The sequence below is a fragment of the Phasianus colchicus genome, chromosome 38 (assembly GCF_987193195.1).
Source record: "Phasianus colchicus chromosome 38, bPhaCol1.hap1.1, whole genome shotgun sequence".
Taxonomy (NCBI): domain Eukaryota; kingdom Metazoa; phylum Chordata; class Aves; order Galliformes; family Phasianidae; genus Phasianus; species Phasianus colchicus.
Window position 1 is genome coordinate 1,812,538 of NC_143473.1, and position 20,518 is coordinate 1,833,055.

Consider the following 20,518-nt stretch of genomic DNA (forward strand, 5'->3'; position numbering starts at 1 on the left):
TGACCCCAAAGACAATGACCCCAAAGCGCCAATTGCAAAGACGATGACCCCAAGGAGACGATGACCCCAAAAATGGTGACCCCAAAGACGCTGACCCCAAAAAGACGCTGACCCCAAAGACAATGACCCCAAAGCGCCAACCCCAAAGATGGTGACCCCAAAGATGCCGACCCCAAGGAGGCAATGACCCCAAAACTGGTGACCCCAAAGACAGTGACCCCAAGGAGATGATGACCCCAAAGACGATGAGCCCAAAGATGGTGACCCCAAAAAGACAATGACCCCAAAGACGGTGACCCCAAGGAGCCAATGACCCCAAAGACGATGACCCCAAAAAGACGATGACCCCAAAGACAATGACCCCAGGGAGACGATGACCCCAAAATTGGTGACCCCAAAGACTCTGACCCCAAAGACAATGACCCCAGGGAGACGATGACCCCAAAATTGGTGACCCCAAGGAGGCAATGACCCCAAAATTGGTGACCCCAAAGACAATGACCCCAAAGTGCCAACCCCAAAGACGATGACCCCAAGGAGACGATGACCCCAAAAATGGTGACCCCAAAGACGCTGACCCCAAAAAGACGCTGACCCCAAAGACTCTGACCCCAAAGACAATGACCCCAAGGAGACGATGACCCCAAAGACGATGACCCCAAAGATGGTGGCCCCAAAAAGACGCTGACCCCAAAATTGGTGACCCCAGAGACAGTGACCCCAAAAAGATGCCAACCCCAAAGACGCTGACCCCAAAGATGGTGACCCCAAGGAGGCAATGACCCCAAAAAGATGCTGACCCCAAAGACGCCGACCCCAAGGAGGCAATGACCCCAAAATTGGTGACCCCAAAGACAATGACCCCAAAAAGACGCTGACCCCAAAAAGATGATGACCCCAAAGATGCCGACCCCAAGGAGGCAATGACCCCAAAATTGGTGACCCCAAAGACGATGACCCCAAGGAGGCAATGACCCCAAAACTGGTGACCCCAAAGACAGTGACCCCAAGGAGACGATGACCCCAAAGACGATGACCCCAAAGACACCAACCCCAAAGTGCCAACCCCAAAGACAATGACCCCAAAGACAATGACCCCAAAGATGGTGACCCCAAAGATGGTGACCCCAAAGATGCCGACCGCAAGGAGCCAATGACCCCAAAATTGGTGACCCCAAAGACAATGACCCTAAAAAGACGCTGACCCCAAAGACGCTGACCCCAAAGATGGTGACCCCAAGGAGACGATGACCCCAAAAATGGTGACCCCAAAGACGATGACCCCAAAAAGACGATGACCCCAAAGACGGTGACCCCAAGAAGGTGCCAATCCCAAAGATGGTGACCCCAAAAAGAGGATGACCCCAAAGACGGTGACCCCAAGGTGCAGACCCCAAAGATGGCGACCCCAAGAAGGCGCCAACCCCAAAGATGGTGACCCCAAGAGGTTGATGACCCCAAAGATGGTGACACCAAGGTGCCAACCCCAAAGATGCTGACCCCAAAAAGAGGATGACCCCAAAGATGCCGACCCCAAGGAGGCAATGACCCCAAAATTGGTGACCCCAAAGACAATGACCCCAAAGCGCCAATTGCAAAGACGATGACCCCAAGGAGACGATGACCCCAAAAATGGTGACCCCAAAGACGGTGACCCCAAGGAGCCAATGACCCCAAAATTGGTGACCCCAAAGACAGTGACCCCAAAAAGATGCTGACCCCAAAGACGCCGACCCCAAAGATGCCGACCCCAAGGAGCCAATGACCCCAAAATTGGTGACCCCAAAGACGCCGACCCCCCTCACACCTCGGTTTCCACCGTGGTTCCGTTGGTGGCGGATCGACTCCCGGCGGCTCCGCCGTTGTGATCCTCGCTCAGCACGCGGCGCAGCGCGGCGCACCACCACCACCACCGCCCCCCACCAGCCCCCTCCCCACCCCCCCAGCGCCCCCTCCTCCTCCCCACCGCCGCCGCCGCGGCGTAGATGAGCGGATTGGCGCAGCTGTTGGCGTAGGCCAAGCCGGTGAGCACCGGATCCGCCGCCGCGGCGCCGCGGTAAACATCGGATCTGGGTTCAGCCACGGCGAGGATCAAACCCACCAAGTGATACGGCAACCAGCAGATGAAAAAAGTCACCACCACCGCCACGACGGTGCCGGCGGCGCGGCGGGTGTTGGCGAAACGCCGGGCGCGGAGTCGAGCCAAGAGCGACGCGTGGCACGCGGCGATGGCGGAGAACGGGAGGAGGAATCCGGCCACGAAACGGAGGCCGACGGTGATGGGTTCGGTGATGCGCCGGCGTTGGCCATAATCAACCACGCACATCTCGGCGTCGGCGAAGGGGTCGCGGCGGGAGGAGCGGAAGAGGAAGGTTGGCACGGTGAGGATGGCAGCCGCCAACCAGACGGCGATGCAGAGGCGGTGAGCGGCGCGCGGCGTGCGGTGGTTGTGGCACCAAGCCGGCTTGGTGACCGTTAGGCAACGATCGGCGCTGATGGCACCCAAAAGGAGGACGCTGGAATACATGTTGAGCACCGCCAACGCCGGGAAGAGTTTACAACCAAAATCGCCCAACGGCCACCGGTGGTCGCCGGCTACCGGGATGGCGAGGAAAGGTAAAGCGGCGCAGCAAAGGAGGTCGGCTACGGCGAGGTGGAGGAACCAGACGGCGGGGACGGCGCGGTGTTGTGCCGCGGAGCTCAGCCAAATCACCGCCGCGTTGCCGGGGATGCCGAGGAGGAAGATGGCGGCGTAGAGAGCCAAGGCGACGCGGTGGCTCCAGGGGATGCGGTGCTGGAGGATGTCGGCGTCGGCGGGGTCGAAGGTGAAGTTGGTGAGGTCGTAGTAGTCTGGGGGGGGGGTGGAGGCGGGCCAGAGGACGGGGGAGGTCATTAGGGTAATGAGGGTAATGAGGTTAATGAGGTTAATGAGGGTAATGAGGTTGATGGGGGAGTTGGTGGTGGTTGGGGTCAACGCCAACCTCAACGCCGATGGTGGGGATGATGGGCAACCAGTTGGGTTGGAAGCTTGGGTCAACGAAGCTCGTTAGGTTGATGAAGTTCGTTAGGTTAATGAGGCTTGTTAGGAAGATGAGGCTCGTCAGGTTAACGAGGTTCGTTAGGTTGATGGGGGAGTGGTGGTGGTTGCGGTCAACACCAACCTCAACGCCGATGGTGGGGATGATGAGCAACGAGTTGGGTTGGAACTCGTTGGGTCAACGAAGCTCGTTAGGTTAATGAGGTTCGTTAGGTTAATGAGGATCGTTAGGGTGATGAGGCTCGTTAGGGTGATGAGGCTCGTTAGGTTAACGAGGCTCGTTAGGTTGATGGGGGAGTGGTGGTGGTTGGGGTCAACACCAACCTCAACGCCGATGGTGGGGATGATGGGCAACCAGTTGGGTTGGAAGCTTGGGTCAACGAAGCTCGTTAGGTTAATGAGGCTCGTTAGGTTGATGAAGTTCGCTAGGTTGATGAGGCTTGTTAGGTTAACGATGCTGGTTAAGTTAATGAGGCAGTGGTGGTGGTTGGGGTCAATGCAACCTCAACGCCGATGCTGTGGATGATGAGCAACCAGTTGGGTGGATACTTGTTGGGTCAACGAAGCTCGTTAGGTTAATGAGGTTCGTTAGGTTAATGAGGCTCGTTAGGGTGATGAGGCTCCTTAGGTTGATGAGGCTCGTTAGGTTAACGATGCTGGTTATGTTAATGAGGGAGTGGTGGTGGTTGGTGGTTGGGGTCAACACCAACCTCAACGCCGATGGTGGGGACGATGGGCAACGAGTTGGGTTGGAAGCTTGGGTCAACGAAGCTCGTTAGGTTAATGAGGCTTGTTAGGTTGATGAAGTTTGCTAGGTTGATGAGGCTCGTTAGGTTAACGATGTTGATTAAGTTAATGAGGCAGTGGTGGTGGTTGGGGTCAACGCCAACCTCAACGCCAATGGTGGGGACGATGGGCAACCAGTTGGGTTGGAAGCTTGGGTCAACGAAACTCGTTAGGTTGATGAGGTTCGTTAGGTCGATGAGGCTCGTTAGGGTGATGAGGCTCGTTAGGTTAACGAGGCTCGTTAGGTTGATGAGTGGTGGTGGTTGGGGTCAACGCCAACCTCAATGCCAATGGTGGGGATGATGGGCAACCAGTTGGATTGGAAGCTTGGGTCAATGAAGCTCGTTAGGTTAATGAGGTTCGTTAGGTCGATGAGGCTCGTTAGGGTGATGAGGCTCGTTAGGTTAACGATGTTGATTAAGTTAATGAGGCAGTGGTGGTGGTTGGGGTCAACGCCAACCTCAACGCCGATGGTGAGGATGATGGGCAACCAGTTGGGTTGGAACTTGTTGGGTCAACAAAGCTCGTTAGGTTAATGAGGCTCGTTAGGTCGATGAGGCTCGTTAGGGTGATGAGGCTCTTTGGTTGATGAGGCTCGTTAGGTTAACGAGGCTCGTTAGGTTGATGGGGGAGTGGTGGTGGTTGGGGTCAACGCCAACCTCAACGCCGATGGTGGGGACAATGGGCAACCAGTTGGGTTGGAAGCTTGGGTCAATTAAGCTCGTTAGGTTAATGAGGTTCGTTAGGTCGATGAGGCTCGTTAGGGTGATGAGGCTCGTTAGGTTAACGAGGCTCGTTAGGTAGATGACGGAGTGGTGGTGGTTGGGGTCAATGCAACCTCAACGCCGATGGTGGGGACGATGGGCAACGAGTTGGGTTGGAAGCCTTCTGAGTTAATGAAGCTCGTTAGGTTAATGAGGCTCCTTAAGTTGATGAGGTTCGTTAGGTTAACAAGGCTCCTTAAGTTAATGAGGCAGTGGTGGTGGTTGGGGTCAACGCCAACCTCAACGCCGATGCTGTGGACGATGGGCAACCAGTTGGGTTGGAAGTTTGGGTCAACGAAGCTCGTTAGGTTAATGAGGCTCGTTAGGTTGATGAAGTTCGCTAGGTTGATGAGGCTTGTTAAGTTAACGATGTTGATTAATTTAATGAGGCAGTGGTGGTGGTTGGGGTCAACGCCAACCTCAACGCCGATGGTGTGGATGATGGGCAACCAGTTGGGTGGATACTTGTTGGGTCAACGAAGCTCGTTAGGTTAATGAGGCTCGTTAGGTTAATGAGGCTCCTTAGGTTGATGAGGCTCGTTAGGTTGATGAGGCTCGTTAGGTTAACGATGTTGATTAGGTTAATGAGGAAGTGGAGGTGGTAGAGATCCGCAGCAACACCAGGGGTGGACGAGTTCCAAGTTGGGCCGGAAGCTTCTTGGGTCAACGAAGCTCGTTAACGAAGTTCTAGAATTAATGAAGTTCGTTAGGTTGATTACACTGCTTGGGTCAATCACACTAATTAGGTTAATGAGCTCGTTAGCTTAACGAGGGAGTGGCATCCTTAGGAGTCCACCTCAGTCCCAATGGGTTCCAAGTTGGTTGGAAGCTCGTTGGGACAACGAAGTTCGTTAAGTTAATGAGGCTCCGTGGGTTAATGAGGCTGCTTGGCTTAATGACTCTCGTTAGCTTAACGAATTTTGGTAGGTTAATGAGGGAGGGGTGGTGGGAGGGACCACGGCAACCTCAAGGCCCAGGTGTGGCTGATGGGCAACCAGTAGGGTGGAAGTTCGTTAGGTTAACGAAGCTCGTTGGGTTAATGAAGCTCGTTAGGTTAACGAAGCTCGTTGGGTTAATGAAGCTCGTTGGGTTAACGAAGCTCGTTAGGTTAACGAAGCTCGTTGGGTTAATGAAGCTCGTTGGGTTAATGAAGCTCGTTGGGTTAATGAAGCTCGTTGGGTTAACGAAGCTCGTTAGGTTAACGAAGCTCGTTGGGTTAATGAAGCTCGTTAGGTTAACGAAGCTCGTTAGGCTAACGAAGCTCGTTGGGTTAACGAAGCTCATTAGGTTAATGAAGCTCGTTAGGTTAACGAAGCTCGTTGGGTTAATGAAGCTCATTGGGTTAACGAAGCTCATTAGGTTAATGAAGCTCATTAGGCAAATGAAGCTCCTTGGGGTTAACGAAGCTCATTGGGTTAATGAAGCTCGTTGGGTTAACGAAGCTCGTCAGGTTAATGAAGCTCGTCGGGTTAACGAAGCTCCTTGGGTTAATGAAGCTCGTTAGGTTAATGAAGCTCATTGGGTTAACGAAGCTCCTTGGGTTAACGAAGCTCGTTAGGTTAACGAAGCTCGTTGGGTTAACGAAGCTCGTTGGGTTAACGAAGCTCATTAGGTTAACGAAGCTCGTTGGGTTAACGAAGCTCGTTAGGTTAATGAAGCTCGTTAGGTTAATGAAGCTCGTTAGGCTAACGAAGCTCGTTGGGTTAACGAAGCTCTTTAGGTTAATGAAGCTCGTTTGGTTAACGTAGCTCATTAGGTTAATGAAGCTCATTAGGTTAACAAAGCTCGTTGGGTTAACGAAGCTCCTTGGGGTTAACGAAGCTCGTCGGGTTAACGAAGCTCGTCGGGTTAACGAAGCTTGTTAGGTTAACGAAGCTCTTCGGGTTAACGAAGCTCTTCGGGTTAACGAAGCTCTTCGGGTTAACGAAGCCCGTTAGGTTAATGAAGCTCATTGGGTTAATGAAGCTCGTTAGGTTAACGAAGCTCGTTGGGTTAACGAAGCTCCTTGGGTTAATGAAGCTCATTAGGTTAACGAAGCTCATTAGGTTAATGAAGCTCGTTGGGTTAACGAAGCTCCTTGGGTTAATGAAGCTCATTAGGTTAACGAAGCTCGTTGGGTTAACGAAGCTCCTTGGGTTAATGAAGCTCATTAGGTTAACGAAGCTCATTAGGTTAATGAAGCTCGTTGGGTTAACAAAGCTCGTTGGGTTAATGAAGCTCATTAGGTTAACGAAGCTCGTTGGGTTAACGAAGCTCCTTGGGTTAACGAAGCTCGTTAGGTTAACGAAGCTCGTTGGGTTAATGAAGCTCCTTGGGTTAACGAAGCTCGTTGGGTTAATGAAGCTCATTGGGTTAATGAAGCTCGTTATGCAAATGAAGCTCGTTATGCAAATGAAGCTCGTTGGGTTACCGAGGTTTGGGGCTGAAAAAGGGGAACAACGTGGCTGAGGTGTGGGGTAGAAATGAGGCACAGCTGTGGGGCAGCAAAGGGTGGGAATGGGGGCAGATATGGGGCACGGATCTGTGGGGCTGCCCCATAAGTGCCTCCCCCACCCTATGGGGCTGCCCCCCAAGTTCCCCTCCTACCCTATAATTCTATGGGGCTGCCCCATAAGTGCCTCTCCCACCCTATGGGGCTGCCCCACAAGTTGCCCGCCCACCCTATAACTCTATGGGGCTGCCCCACAGATCCACGCCTGCCCTATGGGGCTGCCCCACAAGTTCCCCTCCCACCCTATAACCCTATGGGGCTGCCCCATAAGTGCCTCCCCCGCCCTATGGGGCTGCCCCACAAGTTGCCCTCCCACCCCATAATTCTATGGGGCTGCCCCATAAGTGCCTCCCCCACCCTATGGGGCTGCCCCACAAGTTGCCCTCCCACCTTATACCCCTATGGGGCTGCCCCACAGATCCGCACCCACCCTATGGGGCTGCCCCCCAAGTTGCCCTCACACCCCATAATTCTATGGGGCTGCCCCATAAGTGCCTCCCCCGCCCTATGGGGCTGCCCCCCAAGTTCCCCTCCCACCTTATACCCCTATGGGGCTGCCCCACAGATCCCCTCCCGCCCTATGGGGCTGCCCCACAAGTTGCCCTCCCACCCTATAACTCTATAGGGCTGCCCCACAGATCCGCACCCACCCTATGGGGCTGCCCCACAAGTTGCCCTCCCACCCTATAACCCTATGGGGCTGCCCCACAGATCCCTGCCTGCCCTATGGGGCTGCCCCACAAGTTGCCCTCCCACCCCCCAGGACTTACCGTGGAGATGCTCTCTGATGTTATGGGGCGGCTCCGCTATGGGTCCATTCATCTGTGGGGCCGCTCCGCTATGGGGCAGAGCTGTGGGGCGGCTCTGCTATGGGGCAGAGCTATGGGGCGGCTCCGCTATGGGGCAGAGCTATGGGGCAGAGCTGTGGGTCAGAGCTATGGGGCAGCTCCGCTATGGGGCGGCTCCGCTATGGGGCAGAGCTATGGGGCAGAGCTGTGGGGCAGAGCTATGGGGCGGCTCCGCTATGGGGCAGAGCTATGGGGCAGAGCTGTGGGTCAGAGCTATGGGGCAGCTCCGCTATGGGGCAACTCCGCTATGGGGCGGCTCCGCTATGGGGCAGAGCTATGGGGCAGAGCTATGGGGCAGCTCCGCTATGGGGCAGAGCTGTGGGGCGGCTCCGCTATGGGGCAGAGCTATGGGGCAGCTCCGCTATGGGGCAGAGCTGTGGGGCGGCTCCGCTATGGGGCAGAGCTATGGGGCAGCTCCGCTATGGGGCAGAGCTGTGGGGCGGCTCCGCTGTGGGGCGGCTGCTCAGGAAGCGGACATTTCCCCATTTCCTCGAAGCGGATGCAGAACGCAAAGGGAAATTCCCGGGGGGGGCGGATTTTGGGGTTAAAAAGGGCGATTTTGGGCAATTTTGGGGCGAAAAAGGGAGATTTGGGGGTTCAAAATTGCAGTTTTTGGGTCAAAAAGGCGCAAATTTGGGGCTGAAAAGAACGGATTTGGGGTGAAAAATGACAGATTTGGGAGGAAAAAGGGCCGTTTTGGGGCGAAAAGGGGAGATTTGGGATCTAAAAATGGCAACTTTGGGCAAAAATGGAGCAGTTTGGGGCTAAAAATGGCAATTTTGGGTCTAAAAAGGGCAATTTTGGGCAAAAATGGAGCAGTTTGGGGCGAAAAAGGGCAATTTTGGGGCGAAAAAGGGAGATTTGGGGTCTAAAAATGGCAACTTTGGGCAAAAATGGAGCAGTTTGGGGCTAAAAATGGCAATTTTGGGTCTAAAAAGGGCAATTTTGGGCAAAAATGGAGCAGTTCGGGGCGAAAAAGGGCAATTTTGGGGCTAAAAGTCGCAATTCGGGGTGGAAAAAGGGCGATTTTGGGGTGAAAAATGATATTTTTGATGCTAAAAAGGGCGATTTTGGGGCTAAAAATTGCAGATTTGGGGCAAAAAAGAGGATTTGTGGGTAAAAAAATCGCAGGTTTGGGGCTAAAAAGGGCAATTTTGGGCAAAAATGGAGCAGTTTGGGTCTAAAAATTGCGATTTGGGGCTAAAAGTCGCAATTCGGGGTGGAAAAAGGGCGATTTTGGGGTGAAAAATTGATATTTTTGATGCTAAAAAGGGCGATTTTGGGGTTCAAAATTGCAGTTTTGGGGCAAAAAAAGACGATTTGGGGGTAAAAAAATCGCAGGTTTGGGGCTAAAAAGGGCAATTTTGGGGCGAAAAAGGGAGATTTGGGGTCTAAAAATGGCAACTTTGGGCAAAAATGGAGCAGTTTGGGGCTAAAAAGGGCAATTTTGGGGCTAAAAAGGGCAATTTTGGGCAAAAATGGAGCAGTTTGGTGCTAAAAATGGCAATTTTGGGGCTAAAAAGGGCAATTTTGGGGCTAAAAGTCGCAATTTGGGTGGAAAAAGGGCGATTTTGGGGTGAAAAATGATATTTTTGATGCTAAAAAGGGCGATTTTGGGGCTAAAAATTGCACTTTTGGGGCAAAAAAAGAGGATTTGGGGGTAAAAAATCGCAGGTTTGGGGCTAAAAAGGGCAAATTTGGGGCGAAAAAGGGAGATTTGGGGGTTCAAAATTGCAGTTTTGGGTCAAAAAGGCGCAAATTTGGGGCTGAAAAGAACGGATTTGGGGAGAAAAATGACAGATTTGGGAGGAAAAAGGGCCGTTTTGGGGAGAAAAGGGGGGATTTGGGGTCAAAAATGGCAACTTTGGGCAAAAACGGAGCAGTTTGGGGCTAAAAATGGCAATTTTGGGCAAAAACGGAGCAGTTTGGGGCTAAAAATGGCAATTTTGGGGCTAAAAAGGGCAATTTTGGGGCTAAAAAGGGCAATTTTTGGCTAAAAGTCGCAATTTGGGTGGAAAAAGGGCGATTTTGGGGCGAAAATTGATATTTTTGATGCCAAAAAGGGCGATTTTGGGGTTCAAAATTGCAGTTTTGGGGCAAAAAAGAGGATTTGGGGGTAAAAAATCGCAGGTTTGGGGCTAAAAAGGGCAAATTTGGGGTTAAAAATTGAAGTTTTGGGGCCCAAAGGGGCAAATTTGTTACTAAAAATGACAGATTTGGGGCTAAAACTGGCAATCCCCAAAATGCCCATTTTTAGCCCAAAATTTACCCTCAGAACCCCAAATTCTGCTCATTTTCCCCCAAATTTTCCCATTTTCTTCCGAAGTTTTCACCCCAAAATTGCAATTTTTCCCCTTTTCCCCCCAAAATTCGCCACCAAATCCCAAATTTCCCCATTTTCATCTAAAAAAAACCCAAAATTGCTCAATTTCTCCCCAAAACTTCACCACCAAATCCCAAATTTCCCCGTTTTCATCTCAAAAAAACCCCAAAATTACCCAATTTTACCCCCAAATTCCCCCCCAATTTCCATTTTCCCTCAAAAAATCCCAAATTTCCTCAATTTCACCCCAAAACTTCACCACCAAATCCCAAATTTCCCCAATTTCTCTCAAAAAACCCTAAAATTGCCCAATTTCACCCCAAAAATTCACTCCCAAATTTCCGCATTTTCACCCAAAAATTTGGCTCCAAAAAACCCCAAATCGTCCAATTTCACCCCAAAATTCCACCCCAAATTTTTCCCATTTTCACCCCCCCCAAAGAAAAAACCCAAATTCTCTCAAATTCCCCCCAAAATCTCATCCCACAAATTCCCCAATTTCCCCCCAAAAAAACCCAAAATCACCCAAATTCACCCCAAAACTTCACCCTCAAAACCCCCAAATTTCCTCATTTTCACCCCCCCAAAAAAAACCCAAATTTCCCCATTTTCACCCCAAATTTTGGCCCCAAATTTCCCCCAAAAAATTCCCACCCAAAAACCCCAAATTTCCCCATTTTCACCCCCAAAAATTGTCCACCAAAATCCGAAATTTCCCCATTTTCACCTCAAAACCCCCCAAATTCCCCATTTTTACCACAAAATTTGGCCCCCAAAAACCCCAATTTCTCCCCAAAAAATTGTCCCCAAAAATTGTCTCCAAAAATCCCAAATTTCCCCAAATTCCCCCCAAAACTTCACCCTCAAAACCCCCAAAATTCCCCATTTTCACCCCAAAAATTGTCCCAAAAATCCCAAATTTCCCCAAATTCCCCCCAAAACTTCACCCTCAAAATCCCCAAATTTTCTCATTTTCACCTCAAAATTCCACCCCAAAACCCCCAAATTTCCCCAATTTCACTTCAAACCTTCATCTTCAAAATCCCCAAATTTCCCCATTTTCACCCCAAAATTTGGCGCCAAAAAACCCCAAATGCCCCCCAAAAATTCCCCCACAAAAATCCCCAAATTTCCCCAAATTCACCCCAAAACTTCACCCTCAAAACCCAAAAATTTCCTCATTTTCACCCGCCCAAAATCCCAAATTTCCCCATTTTCACCCCAAAAATTGTCCCAAAAATCCCAAATTTCCCCAAATTCACCCCAAAACTTCACCCTCAAAATCCCCAAATTTTCTCACTTTCACCCCCCAAAACCCCCAAATTTCCCCAAATTCCCCCCAAAATTGTCCTCAAAATCCCAAATTTCCCCATTTTCACCCCAAAAATTGTCCCAAAAATCCCAAATTTCCCCATTTTCACCCCAAAATCTGGTTCCAAAAAAACCCAAATTCCCCCAAATTCCCCCCAAAATTGTCCCCCAAAATCCCAAATTTCCCCATTTTCACCCCAAAATTTGGCCCCAAAAATCCCAAATTTCCCCAAATTCACCCCAAAACTTCATCTTCAAAATCCCCAAATTTCCCCATTTTCACCCTAAAATTTGGCCCCAAAAAACCCGAAATTCCCCCAAATTCCCCCCCAAAATCATCCCCAAAAATCCCAAATTTCCCCATTTTCACCTCAAAATTTGGCCCCAAAAATCCCAAATTTCCCCAAATTCACCCCAAAACTTCATCTTCAAAATCCCCAAATTTCCCCATTTTCACCCCAAAATTCCACCCCAAATTTTTCCCATTTTCACCCCCCAAAAAAAACCCGAATTCCCCCAAATTCACCCCCAAACTTCACCCTCAAAAACCCCAAATTTCCCCATTTTCACCCCAAAATTGTCCCAAAAATCCCAAATTTCCCCAAATTCACCCCAAAACTTCATCCTCAAAATCCCCAAATTTTCTTATTTTCACCCCAAAATTGTCCCCAAAACCCCAAAATTCCACATTTTCACCTCAAAACCTCATCCTCAAAATCCCCAAATTTTCTCATTTTCACCTCAAAAATTCCCCCCAAAAAACCCAAAATTTCCACATTTTCACCCCAAAATTCCACCCGAAATTTTTCCCATTTTCACCCCCCAAAAAAACCCAAAATCACCCAAATTCACCCCAAAACTTCACCCTCAAAACCCCCAAATTTCCCCATTTTCACCCCCCAAAAAAAACCCAAATTTCCCCAAATTCCCCCCCAAAATTGTCCTCAAAAATCCCAAATTTCCCCATTTTCACCCCAAAATCTGGTTCCAAAAAAACCCAAATTCCCCCAAATTCCCCCATAAATTGTCCCCAAAAATCCCAAATTTCCCCAAATTCACCCCAAAACTTCATCCTCAAAATCCCAAATTTTCTCATTTTCACCTCAAAATTCCACCCCAAATTTTTCCCATTTTCACCCCCCCAAAAAAACCCGAATTCCCCCAAATTCCCCCCAAAACTTCACCCTCAAAAACCCCAAATTTCCCCATTTTCACCCCAAAATTTGTCCCCAAAATCCCAAATTTCCCCAAATTCACCCCAAAACTTCATCCTCAAAATCCCCAAATTTTCTTATTTTCACCCCAAAAATTGTCCCCCAAAAATCCCCAAATTTCCCCATTTTCACCCCAAAAATTGTCCTCAAAATCCCAAATTTCCCCAAATTCACCCCAAAATTTCATCCTCAAAATCCCAAATTTCCCCATTTTCACCCCAAAATTTGGCCCCAAAAAACCCGAAATTCCCCCAAATTCCCCCCAAAATCATCCCCAAAAATCCCAAATTTCCCCATTTTCACCCCAAAATTTGGCCCCCAAAACCCCCAAATTCCCTCAAATTCCCCCCCAAAAAATTGTCCCCAAAAGCCCAGATTTCCCCATTTTCACCCCAAAATTGTCCCAAAAATCCCAAATTTCCTCATTTTCACCCCAAAACTTCACCCTCAAAATCCCCAAATTTCCCCATTTTCACCCCAAAAATTGTCCCCAAAATCCCAAATTTCCCCAAATTCACCCCAAAATTTCATCCTCAAAATCCCAAATTTCCCCATTTTCACCCCAAAATTTGGCCCCAAAATTCCAAATTTCCCCAAATTCACCCCAAAACTTCATCCTCAAAATCCCCAAATTTTCTCATTTTCACCTCAAAATTCCCCCCCAAAAATCCCCAAATTTCCCCATTTTCACCCCAAAAATTGTCCCAAAAATCCCAAATTTCCCCAAATTCACCCGAAAACTTCATCCTCAAAATTCCCAAATTTCCCCATTTTCACCCCAAAATTTGGCCCCAAAAATCCCAAAATTCACCCAAATTCCCCCAAAAAATTGTCCCCAAAAATCCCAAATTTCCCCATTTTCACCCCAAAACTTCAGCCTCAAAACCCCCAAATTTCCTCATTTTCACCCCCTCAAAAAAACCCAAATTTCCCCATTTTCACCCCAAAATTGTCCCCAAAAATCCCAAATTTCCCCATTTTCACCCCAAAACTTCAGCCTCAAAACCCCCAAATTTCCTCATTTTCACCCCCTCAAAAAAACCCAAATTTCCCCATTTTCACCCCAAAATTGTCCCCAAAAATCCCAAATTTCCCCATTTTCACCCCAAAATCTGGTTCCAAAAAAACCCAAATTCCCCCAAAAATTGGCCCCAAATCCGAAATTTCCCCAAATTCACCCCAAAACTTCATCCTCAAAATCCCAAATTTCCCCACTTTCACCCCAAAATTCCCCCCAAAAAACCCCAAATTTCCCCATTTTCACCCCAAAATTTGGCCCCCAAAACCCCCAAATTCCCCCAAATTCCCCCCAAAATTGTCCTCAAAATCCCAATTTTCACCCCAAAATTTGTCCCCAAAATCCCAAATTTCCCCAAATTCTCCCCAAAACTTCATCCTCAAAATCCCCAAATTTTCTCATTTTCACCCCAAAATTCCACCCCAAAAATCCCCAAATTTCCCCATTTTCACCCCAAATTTCCCCCATTTTCCCCCAAAAATCCCCAAAATTTTCCTTTTTTTTTCCCCCCCCCAATTTTTGGAGTTTTTTTTTTGCCCCCCCCCCATTAATTAATAAATAAGAAAACAATTAATAATCATCATTTATTGGGGGGGGGGGAGAAACGGTGATTTGGGGGCCGGGGGGGGGGGGGGGGGAATTAATTACTTAATTAATTCCTTAATAATTAACCCAATAATGCCACCCCCCCCCAAAAAAATAATAATTAATAAATTAATTAACTGAATATTAATTAATAATTAACTTTTATTGGGGGGGGGGTCAGGATCTTCGTGGCGCTCTCAGTTCTGTGGGGGGGGGGGGGGGATAAAATAATTAATTATTATTATTAATTAATTATTATTAACCCAATAATCCCACCCCCCCCCCCCCAACCAAAAGCCCCAAATTAATAAATAACGCGATAATTGGAATAATTAACAATTATTGATTAATTGGGGGGGGGGGTCAGGATTTCTGCAGTGTTTTCTGGTTGGGGGGGGGGGGCAACTAATCAATTAATTACTCATTATTAACCCATTAACGCCACCCCCACCCCCAATTTCTCCTCCTACTAATAAACGCCGGAATCAATTGATTAATTAATAATTAATTTCTTTATTAGTGGGGGGGGGGGGTGTCAGAATTTCTGCAGTATTTTCTATTTGGGGGGGGGGCAACTAATCAACTAATTACTCAATTATCTCATTATTAACGCCCCCCTCCCCCCCCCAACCAAAAGCCCTGATTAATAAATCATCCAATAATTGGAATAATTAACAATTATTGATTAATTTTGGGGGGGGGGGGGTCAGGATTTCTGCAGTGTTTTCTATTGGGGGGGGGGAACTAATCAATTAATTTCTCATTATTAACCCATTAACGCCACCCCCCCAATTTCTCCTCCTATTAATAAACGCCGCAATCAATTGATTAATTAATAATTAATTTCTTTATTGGGGGGGGGGGGGGTCAGAATTTCTGCAGTGTTTTCTATTGGGGGGGGGCAACTAATCAACTAATTACTCATTATTAACCCATTAACGCCACCCCCCCCCCCCCCCCCCAATTTCTCCTCTTCTTAATAAACACATTAATTAATAATTAACAATTCTTTATTAGTGGGGGGGGGGGGTGTGTGTCAGGATCTTCAAAGCATTTTCAGGTCTGTTGGGGGGGGGGGGGGGGCAATAATTAAACGACGGACGCAAATAACGGCGCCGCCCTCGCTAATAAATTAATAATAATTAATTAATAATTAATTAGTAATTAATTGGGGGGGGTTTCAGCTCTTACGGAAACGCACCCGGATGAAATCAGACAAATCCACGGGGGGGGGCGTGGGGGGGGCAGATTCTGTAGAAATAAAGCAAGGGGGGGGGCTAATAATTAAATTATTAGCCCTAATTATTAGCTCCCAATTTGCCCCCCCCCGCCTCCTAATTGATTGCCCCCCCCCCGCCCATTATTAAGCCAGACGTTATTAGCCCGATTTTTGCCCCCCCCCCAATTAATTATTAACCCCCCCCGATTATTAGCCCCCCCGATTAATTATTAGCCCCCCCGATTAATTATTAGCCCCCCCATTAATTATTACCCCCCAATTCCTTGACCCCCCCCCCCATTTATTAGCCCCGTTTCGGCTCCCCCCAATTATCAGCCCCGTAATTAACCCCCCCCCATTCATTAGCCCCAATTATTCCCCCCCCGTTCGTTAATTAACCCCAATTATTTCCTCCCCCCCATTCATTAGCCCCAATTATTCCCCCCCCCCCGTTCGTTAATTAACCCCAATTATTTCCTCCCCCCCATTCATTAGTCCCAATTATTCCCCCCCCCATTTATTAATTAGTCCCAATTATTCCCTCCCCATTCATTAGCCCCAATTATTCCCTCCCCATTTATTAATTAACCCCAGTTAATTCCCCCCCATTTATTAATTAACCCCAGTTATTCCCCCCCATTCATTAATTAACCCCAATTATTTCCTCCCCCCCATTCATTAGCCCCAATTATTCCCCCCCATTCATTAATTAACCCCAGTTAATTCCCCCCCACTCGTTAATTAACCCCAATTATTTCCTCCCCCCCATTCATTAGCCCCAATTATTCCCCCCCCCCGTTCGTTAATTAACCCCAATTATTTCCTCCCCCCCATTCATTAGTCCCAATTATTCCCCCCCCCATTTATTAATTAGTCCCAATTATTCCCTCCCCATTCATTAGCCCCAATTATTCCCTCCCCATTTATTAATTAACCCCAGTTAATTCCCCCCCATTTATTAATTAACCCCAGTTATTCCCCCCCATTCATTAATTAACCCCAATTATTTCCTCCCCCCAATTCATTAGCCCCAATTATTCCCCCCCATTCATTAATTAACCCCAGTTAATTCCCCCCCACTCGTTAATTAACCCCAATTATTTCCTCCCCCCCATTCATTAGCCCCAATTATTCCCCCCCATTCATTAATTAACCTGTTAATTCCCCCCCACTCGTTAATTAACCCCAATTATTTCCTCCCCCCCATTCATTAGCTCCAATTATCCCCCCCCATTTATTAATTAGCCCCAATTATTCCCCCCCCATTCATTAGCCCCAATTTTTGCCCCCCCATTCATTAGCCCCAATTATTCCCCCCCCATTCATTAATTAACCCGTTAATTCCCCCCCACTCGTTAATTAACCCATTATTTCCCTCTCCCATTCATTAATTAGCCCCAATTTTTGCTCACCCCCATTCATTAGCCCCAATTAGTCCCCCCCATTTATTAACCCCAATTATTTCCTCCCCCTCATTCAGTAGCCCCAATTATTCCCCCCCCATTTATTAATTAGCCCCAATTATTCCCTCCCCATTTATTAATTAACCCCAGTTAATTCCCCATTTATTAATTAACCCCAGTTATTCCCCCCCATTCATTAATTAACCCCAATTATTTCCTCCCCCCCATTCATTAGCCCCAATTATTCCCCCCATTCATTAATTAACCCCAGTTAATTCCCCCCCACTCGTTAATTAACCCCAATTATTTCCTCCCCCCCATTCATTAGCCCCAATTATCCCCCCCCATTTATTAATTAGCCCCAATTATTCCCCCCCCATTCATTAATTAACCCGTTAATTCCCCCCCACTCGTTAATTAACCCATTATTTCCCCCTCCCATTCATTAATTAGCCCCAATTTTTGCTCACCCCCATTCATTAGCCCCAATTAGTCCCCCCCACTTATTAATTAACCCCAATTATTTCCTCCCCCCCATTCATTAGCCCCAATTATTCCCCCCCCATTCATTAATTAGCCCCAATTATTCCCCGCCATTCATTAGCCCCAATTATTCCCCCCCATTCATTAATTAACCCCAATCCCCCCATTTATTAACCCCAATTTTTGCCCCCTCCATTTATTAATTAACCTCAATTCCTCCCCATTAATTAATCAAACCCAATTACCCCCCAATTAATTAATTAACCCCAATTACCCCCCCAATTAATTAATCAACCCTAATTAACCCCCCATTAATTAATCAACCCCACCCCCCCAATTAATTAATCAACCCCAATTCCCCCCCATTAATTAACCAACCCCCCCCATTAATTAATTAACCCCAATTACCCCCCATTAATCAACCCCCCCCAATTAATTAACTCCAATTACCCCCCATTAACCAACCCCCCCCAATTAATTAACTCCAATTACCCCCCATTAACCAACCCCCCCCAATTAATTAACTCCAATTACCCCCCATTAACCAACCCCCCCCAATTAATTAATCAACCCCAATTACCCCCCCAATTAAATAATCAACCCCAATTCCCCCCCATTTATTAACCCCAATTATTCCCCCCCATTAATTAACCAACCCCCCCCATTAATTAACCCCAATTACCCCCAATTAACCAACCCCCCCATTAATCAACCCCAATTACCCCCCATTAACCAATTAATTAATCAACCCCAATTACCCCCCCATTCATTAACCCCAATTTTCGCTCCCCCAATTAATTAATCAACCCCAATTACCCCCCATTAACCAACCCCCCCCCAAATAATTAATCAACCCCAATTAGCCCCCATTAACCAACCCCCCCCCATTAATTAATCAACCCCAATTCCCCCCCCCATTCATTAACCCCAATCCCCCATTAATTAACTAACCCCAATTAAAACCCCAATTAATTAATCAACCCCAATTACCCCCCAATTAATTAACCAACCCCCCCATTAATTAATTAACCCCAATTACCCCCCCAATTAATCAACCCCCCCCATTAATTAATCAACCCCAATTACCCCAATTAATTAATCAACCCCAATTCCCCCCCGCCAATTAATTAATCAACCCCAATTACCCCCCCAATTAATTAATCAACCCCAATCCCACCCTATTCCCCCCCATTATTTAATCAACCCCCCCCATTAATTAATTAACCCCAATTACCCCAATTAATTAATCAACCCCAATTACCCCCCATTAACCCCAATTACCCCCCATTAATCAACCAACCCCCCCCAATTAATCAACCCCCCCCATTAATCAACCCCAATTACCCCAATTAATTAATTAACCCCAATTACCCCCATTAACCAACCCCCCCCATTAATTAATTAACCCCAATTACCCCCCATTAATCAACCCCCCCCCAATTAATTGATCAACCCCAATTACCCCCCCATTAATTAATCAACCCCAATTCCCCCCCCCACTTAATTAACCAACCCCCCCCCATTAATCAACCCCAATTACCCCCCATTAACCAATTAATTAATCAACCCCAATTACCCCAATTAATCAATTAACCCCCCCATTAATTAATCAACCCCAATTACCCCAATTAATTAATTAACCCCAATTACCCCCAATTAATTAATCAACCCCAATTACCCCCCCATTCATTAACCCCAATTTTCGCCCCCCCCATTAATTAATCAACCCCAATTACCCCCCATTAACCAACCCCCCCCCAATTAATTAATCAACCCCAATTACCCCCCAATTAATTAATCAACCCCAATTCCCCCCATTTATTAACCCCAATTATTCCCCCCCATTAATTAACCAACCCCCTCCCCAATTAATTAATCAACCCCCCCCATTAATTAACCCCAATTACCCCAATTAATTAATGAACCCCAATTACCCCCCATTAATCAACCCCCCCATTAATTAATTAACCCCAATTACCCCCCCCAATTAACCAAACCCCCCCCATTAATCAACCCCAATTACCCCCCATTAACCAATTAATTAATCAACCCCAATTACCCCAATTAATCAATTAACCCCCCCCCATTAATTAATCAACCCCAATTACCCCCAATTAATTAATCAACCCCAATTACCCCAATTAATTAATTAACCCCAATTACCCCCCCCATTCATTAACCCCAATTACCCCCCCATTAATTAATTAACCAACCCCCCCCCAATTACCCCCATTAACCAACCCCCCCCCAATTACCCCCATTAACCAACCCCCCCCCATTAATTAATCAACCCCAATTACCGCAATTAATTAATCAACCCCAATTACCCCCCATTAACCAATTAATTAATCAACCCCAATTACCCCAATTAATCAATTAACCACCCCATTAATTAATCAACCCCAATTACCCCAATTAATTAATTAACCCCAATTACCCCCAATTAATTAATCAACCCCAATCCCCCCCCCATTAATCAACCCCAATTACCCCCCATTAACCAATTAATTAATCAACCCCAATTACCCCCATTAACCAATTAATTAATCAACCCCAATTACCGCAATTAATTAATCAACCCCAATTCCCCCCCAATTAATTAATCAAGCCCAATTACCCCAATTAATCAATTAACCCCCCCCATTAATTAATCAACCCCAATTACCCCACTTAATCAATGAACCCCCATTACCCCCAATTAATCAATTAACCCCCCCCATTAATTAATTACCCCCAATTACCCCCAATTAATTAATTAACCCCCCCCCCATTAATCAACCCCAATTACCCCCATTAACCAATGAATTAATCAACCCCAATCACCCCAATTAATTAGTTAACCCCAATTACCGCAATTAATTAATCAACCCCAATCACCCCAATTAATCAATTCCCCCCCCCATTAATTAATTACCCCCAATTAAGCGATGAACCCCCCCTACCCCCGCACTGTGTGTGGGCTCCGCTCTCCATTTCCTGCCCCCAATCCGGGGGGGGGGCGGCGCTGGGATTTTCCTGGGGGGGGGGCGCCGGGGG

General features: G+C 47.6%; 1 protein-coding gene and 1 long non-coding RNA gene across 3 annotated transcripts; both read right to left on the reverse strand.

Annotated features, from left to right (window-relative positions):
- Positions 1 to 807: 807 nt before the first annotated feature.
- Positions 808 to 10,651, reverse strand: LOC116241391 (C5a anaphylatoxin chemotactic receptor 1-like). 2 transcript variants are annotated; one of them, XM_090129909.1, is made up of 3 exons: positions 7,849 to 10,651; positions 1,759 to 5,274; positions 808 to 824 (listed from the first exon to the last, which is right to left on the reverse strand). In XM_090129909.1, exon 2 carries the CDS (start codon positions 2,891 to 2,893, stop codon positions 1,802 to 1,804), a length of 1,092 nt encoding a protein of 363 aa, XP_089986035.1. In that variant the 5' UTR covers positions 2,894 to 5,274; positions 7,849 to 10,651; the 3' UTR covers positions 808 to 824; positions 1,759 to 1,801. The 2 variants fall into 2 exon arrangements, with proteins under 2 accessions (XP_089986035.1, XP_089986034.1); XM_090129908.1 differs by lacking the exon at positions 808 to 824 and having other exon boundaries at positions 1,726 to 5,274.
- Positions 10,652 to 14,546: 3,895 nt separating this feature from the next.
- LOC149913392 (uncharacterized) lies at positions 14,547 to 20,517 on the reverse strand. The gene is made up of 3 exons (XR_016461279.1): positions 20,425 to 20,517; positions 15,579 to 15,628; positions 14,547 to 14,580 (listed from the first exon to the last, which is right to left on the reverse strand). It is a non-coding gene; the product is annotated as an uncharacterized LOC149913392 (long non-coding RNA).
- Between the last annotated feature and the right edge of the window lies 1 nt (position 20,518).

Excerpts from the sequence above, each read along its gene's own strand:
- LOC116241391 (XM_090129909.1), bottom strand. The coding sequence starts at position 2,893 with ATGACCTCCCCCGTCCTCTGGCCCGCCTCCACCCCCCCCCCAGACTAC.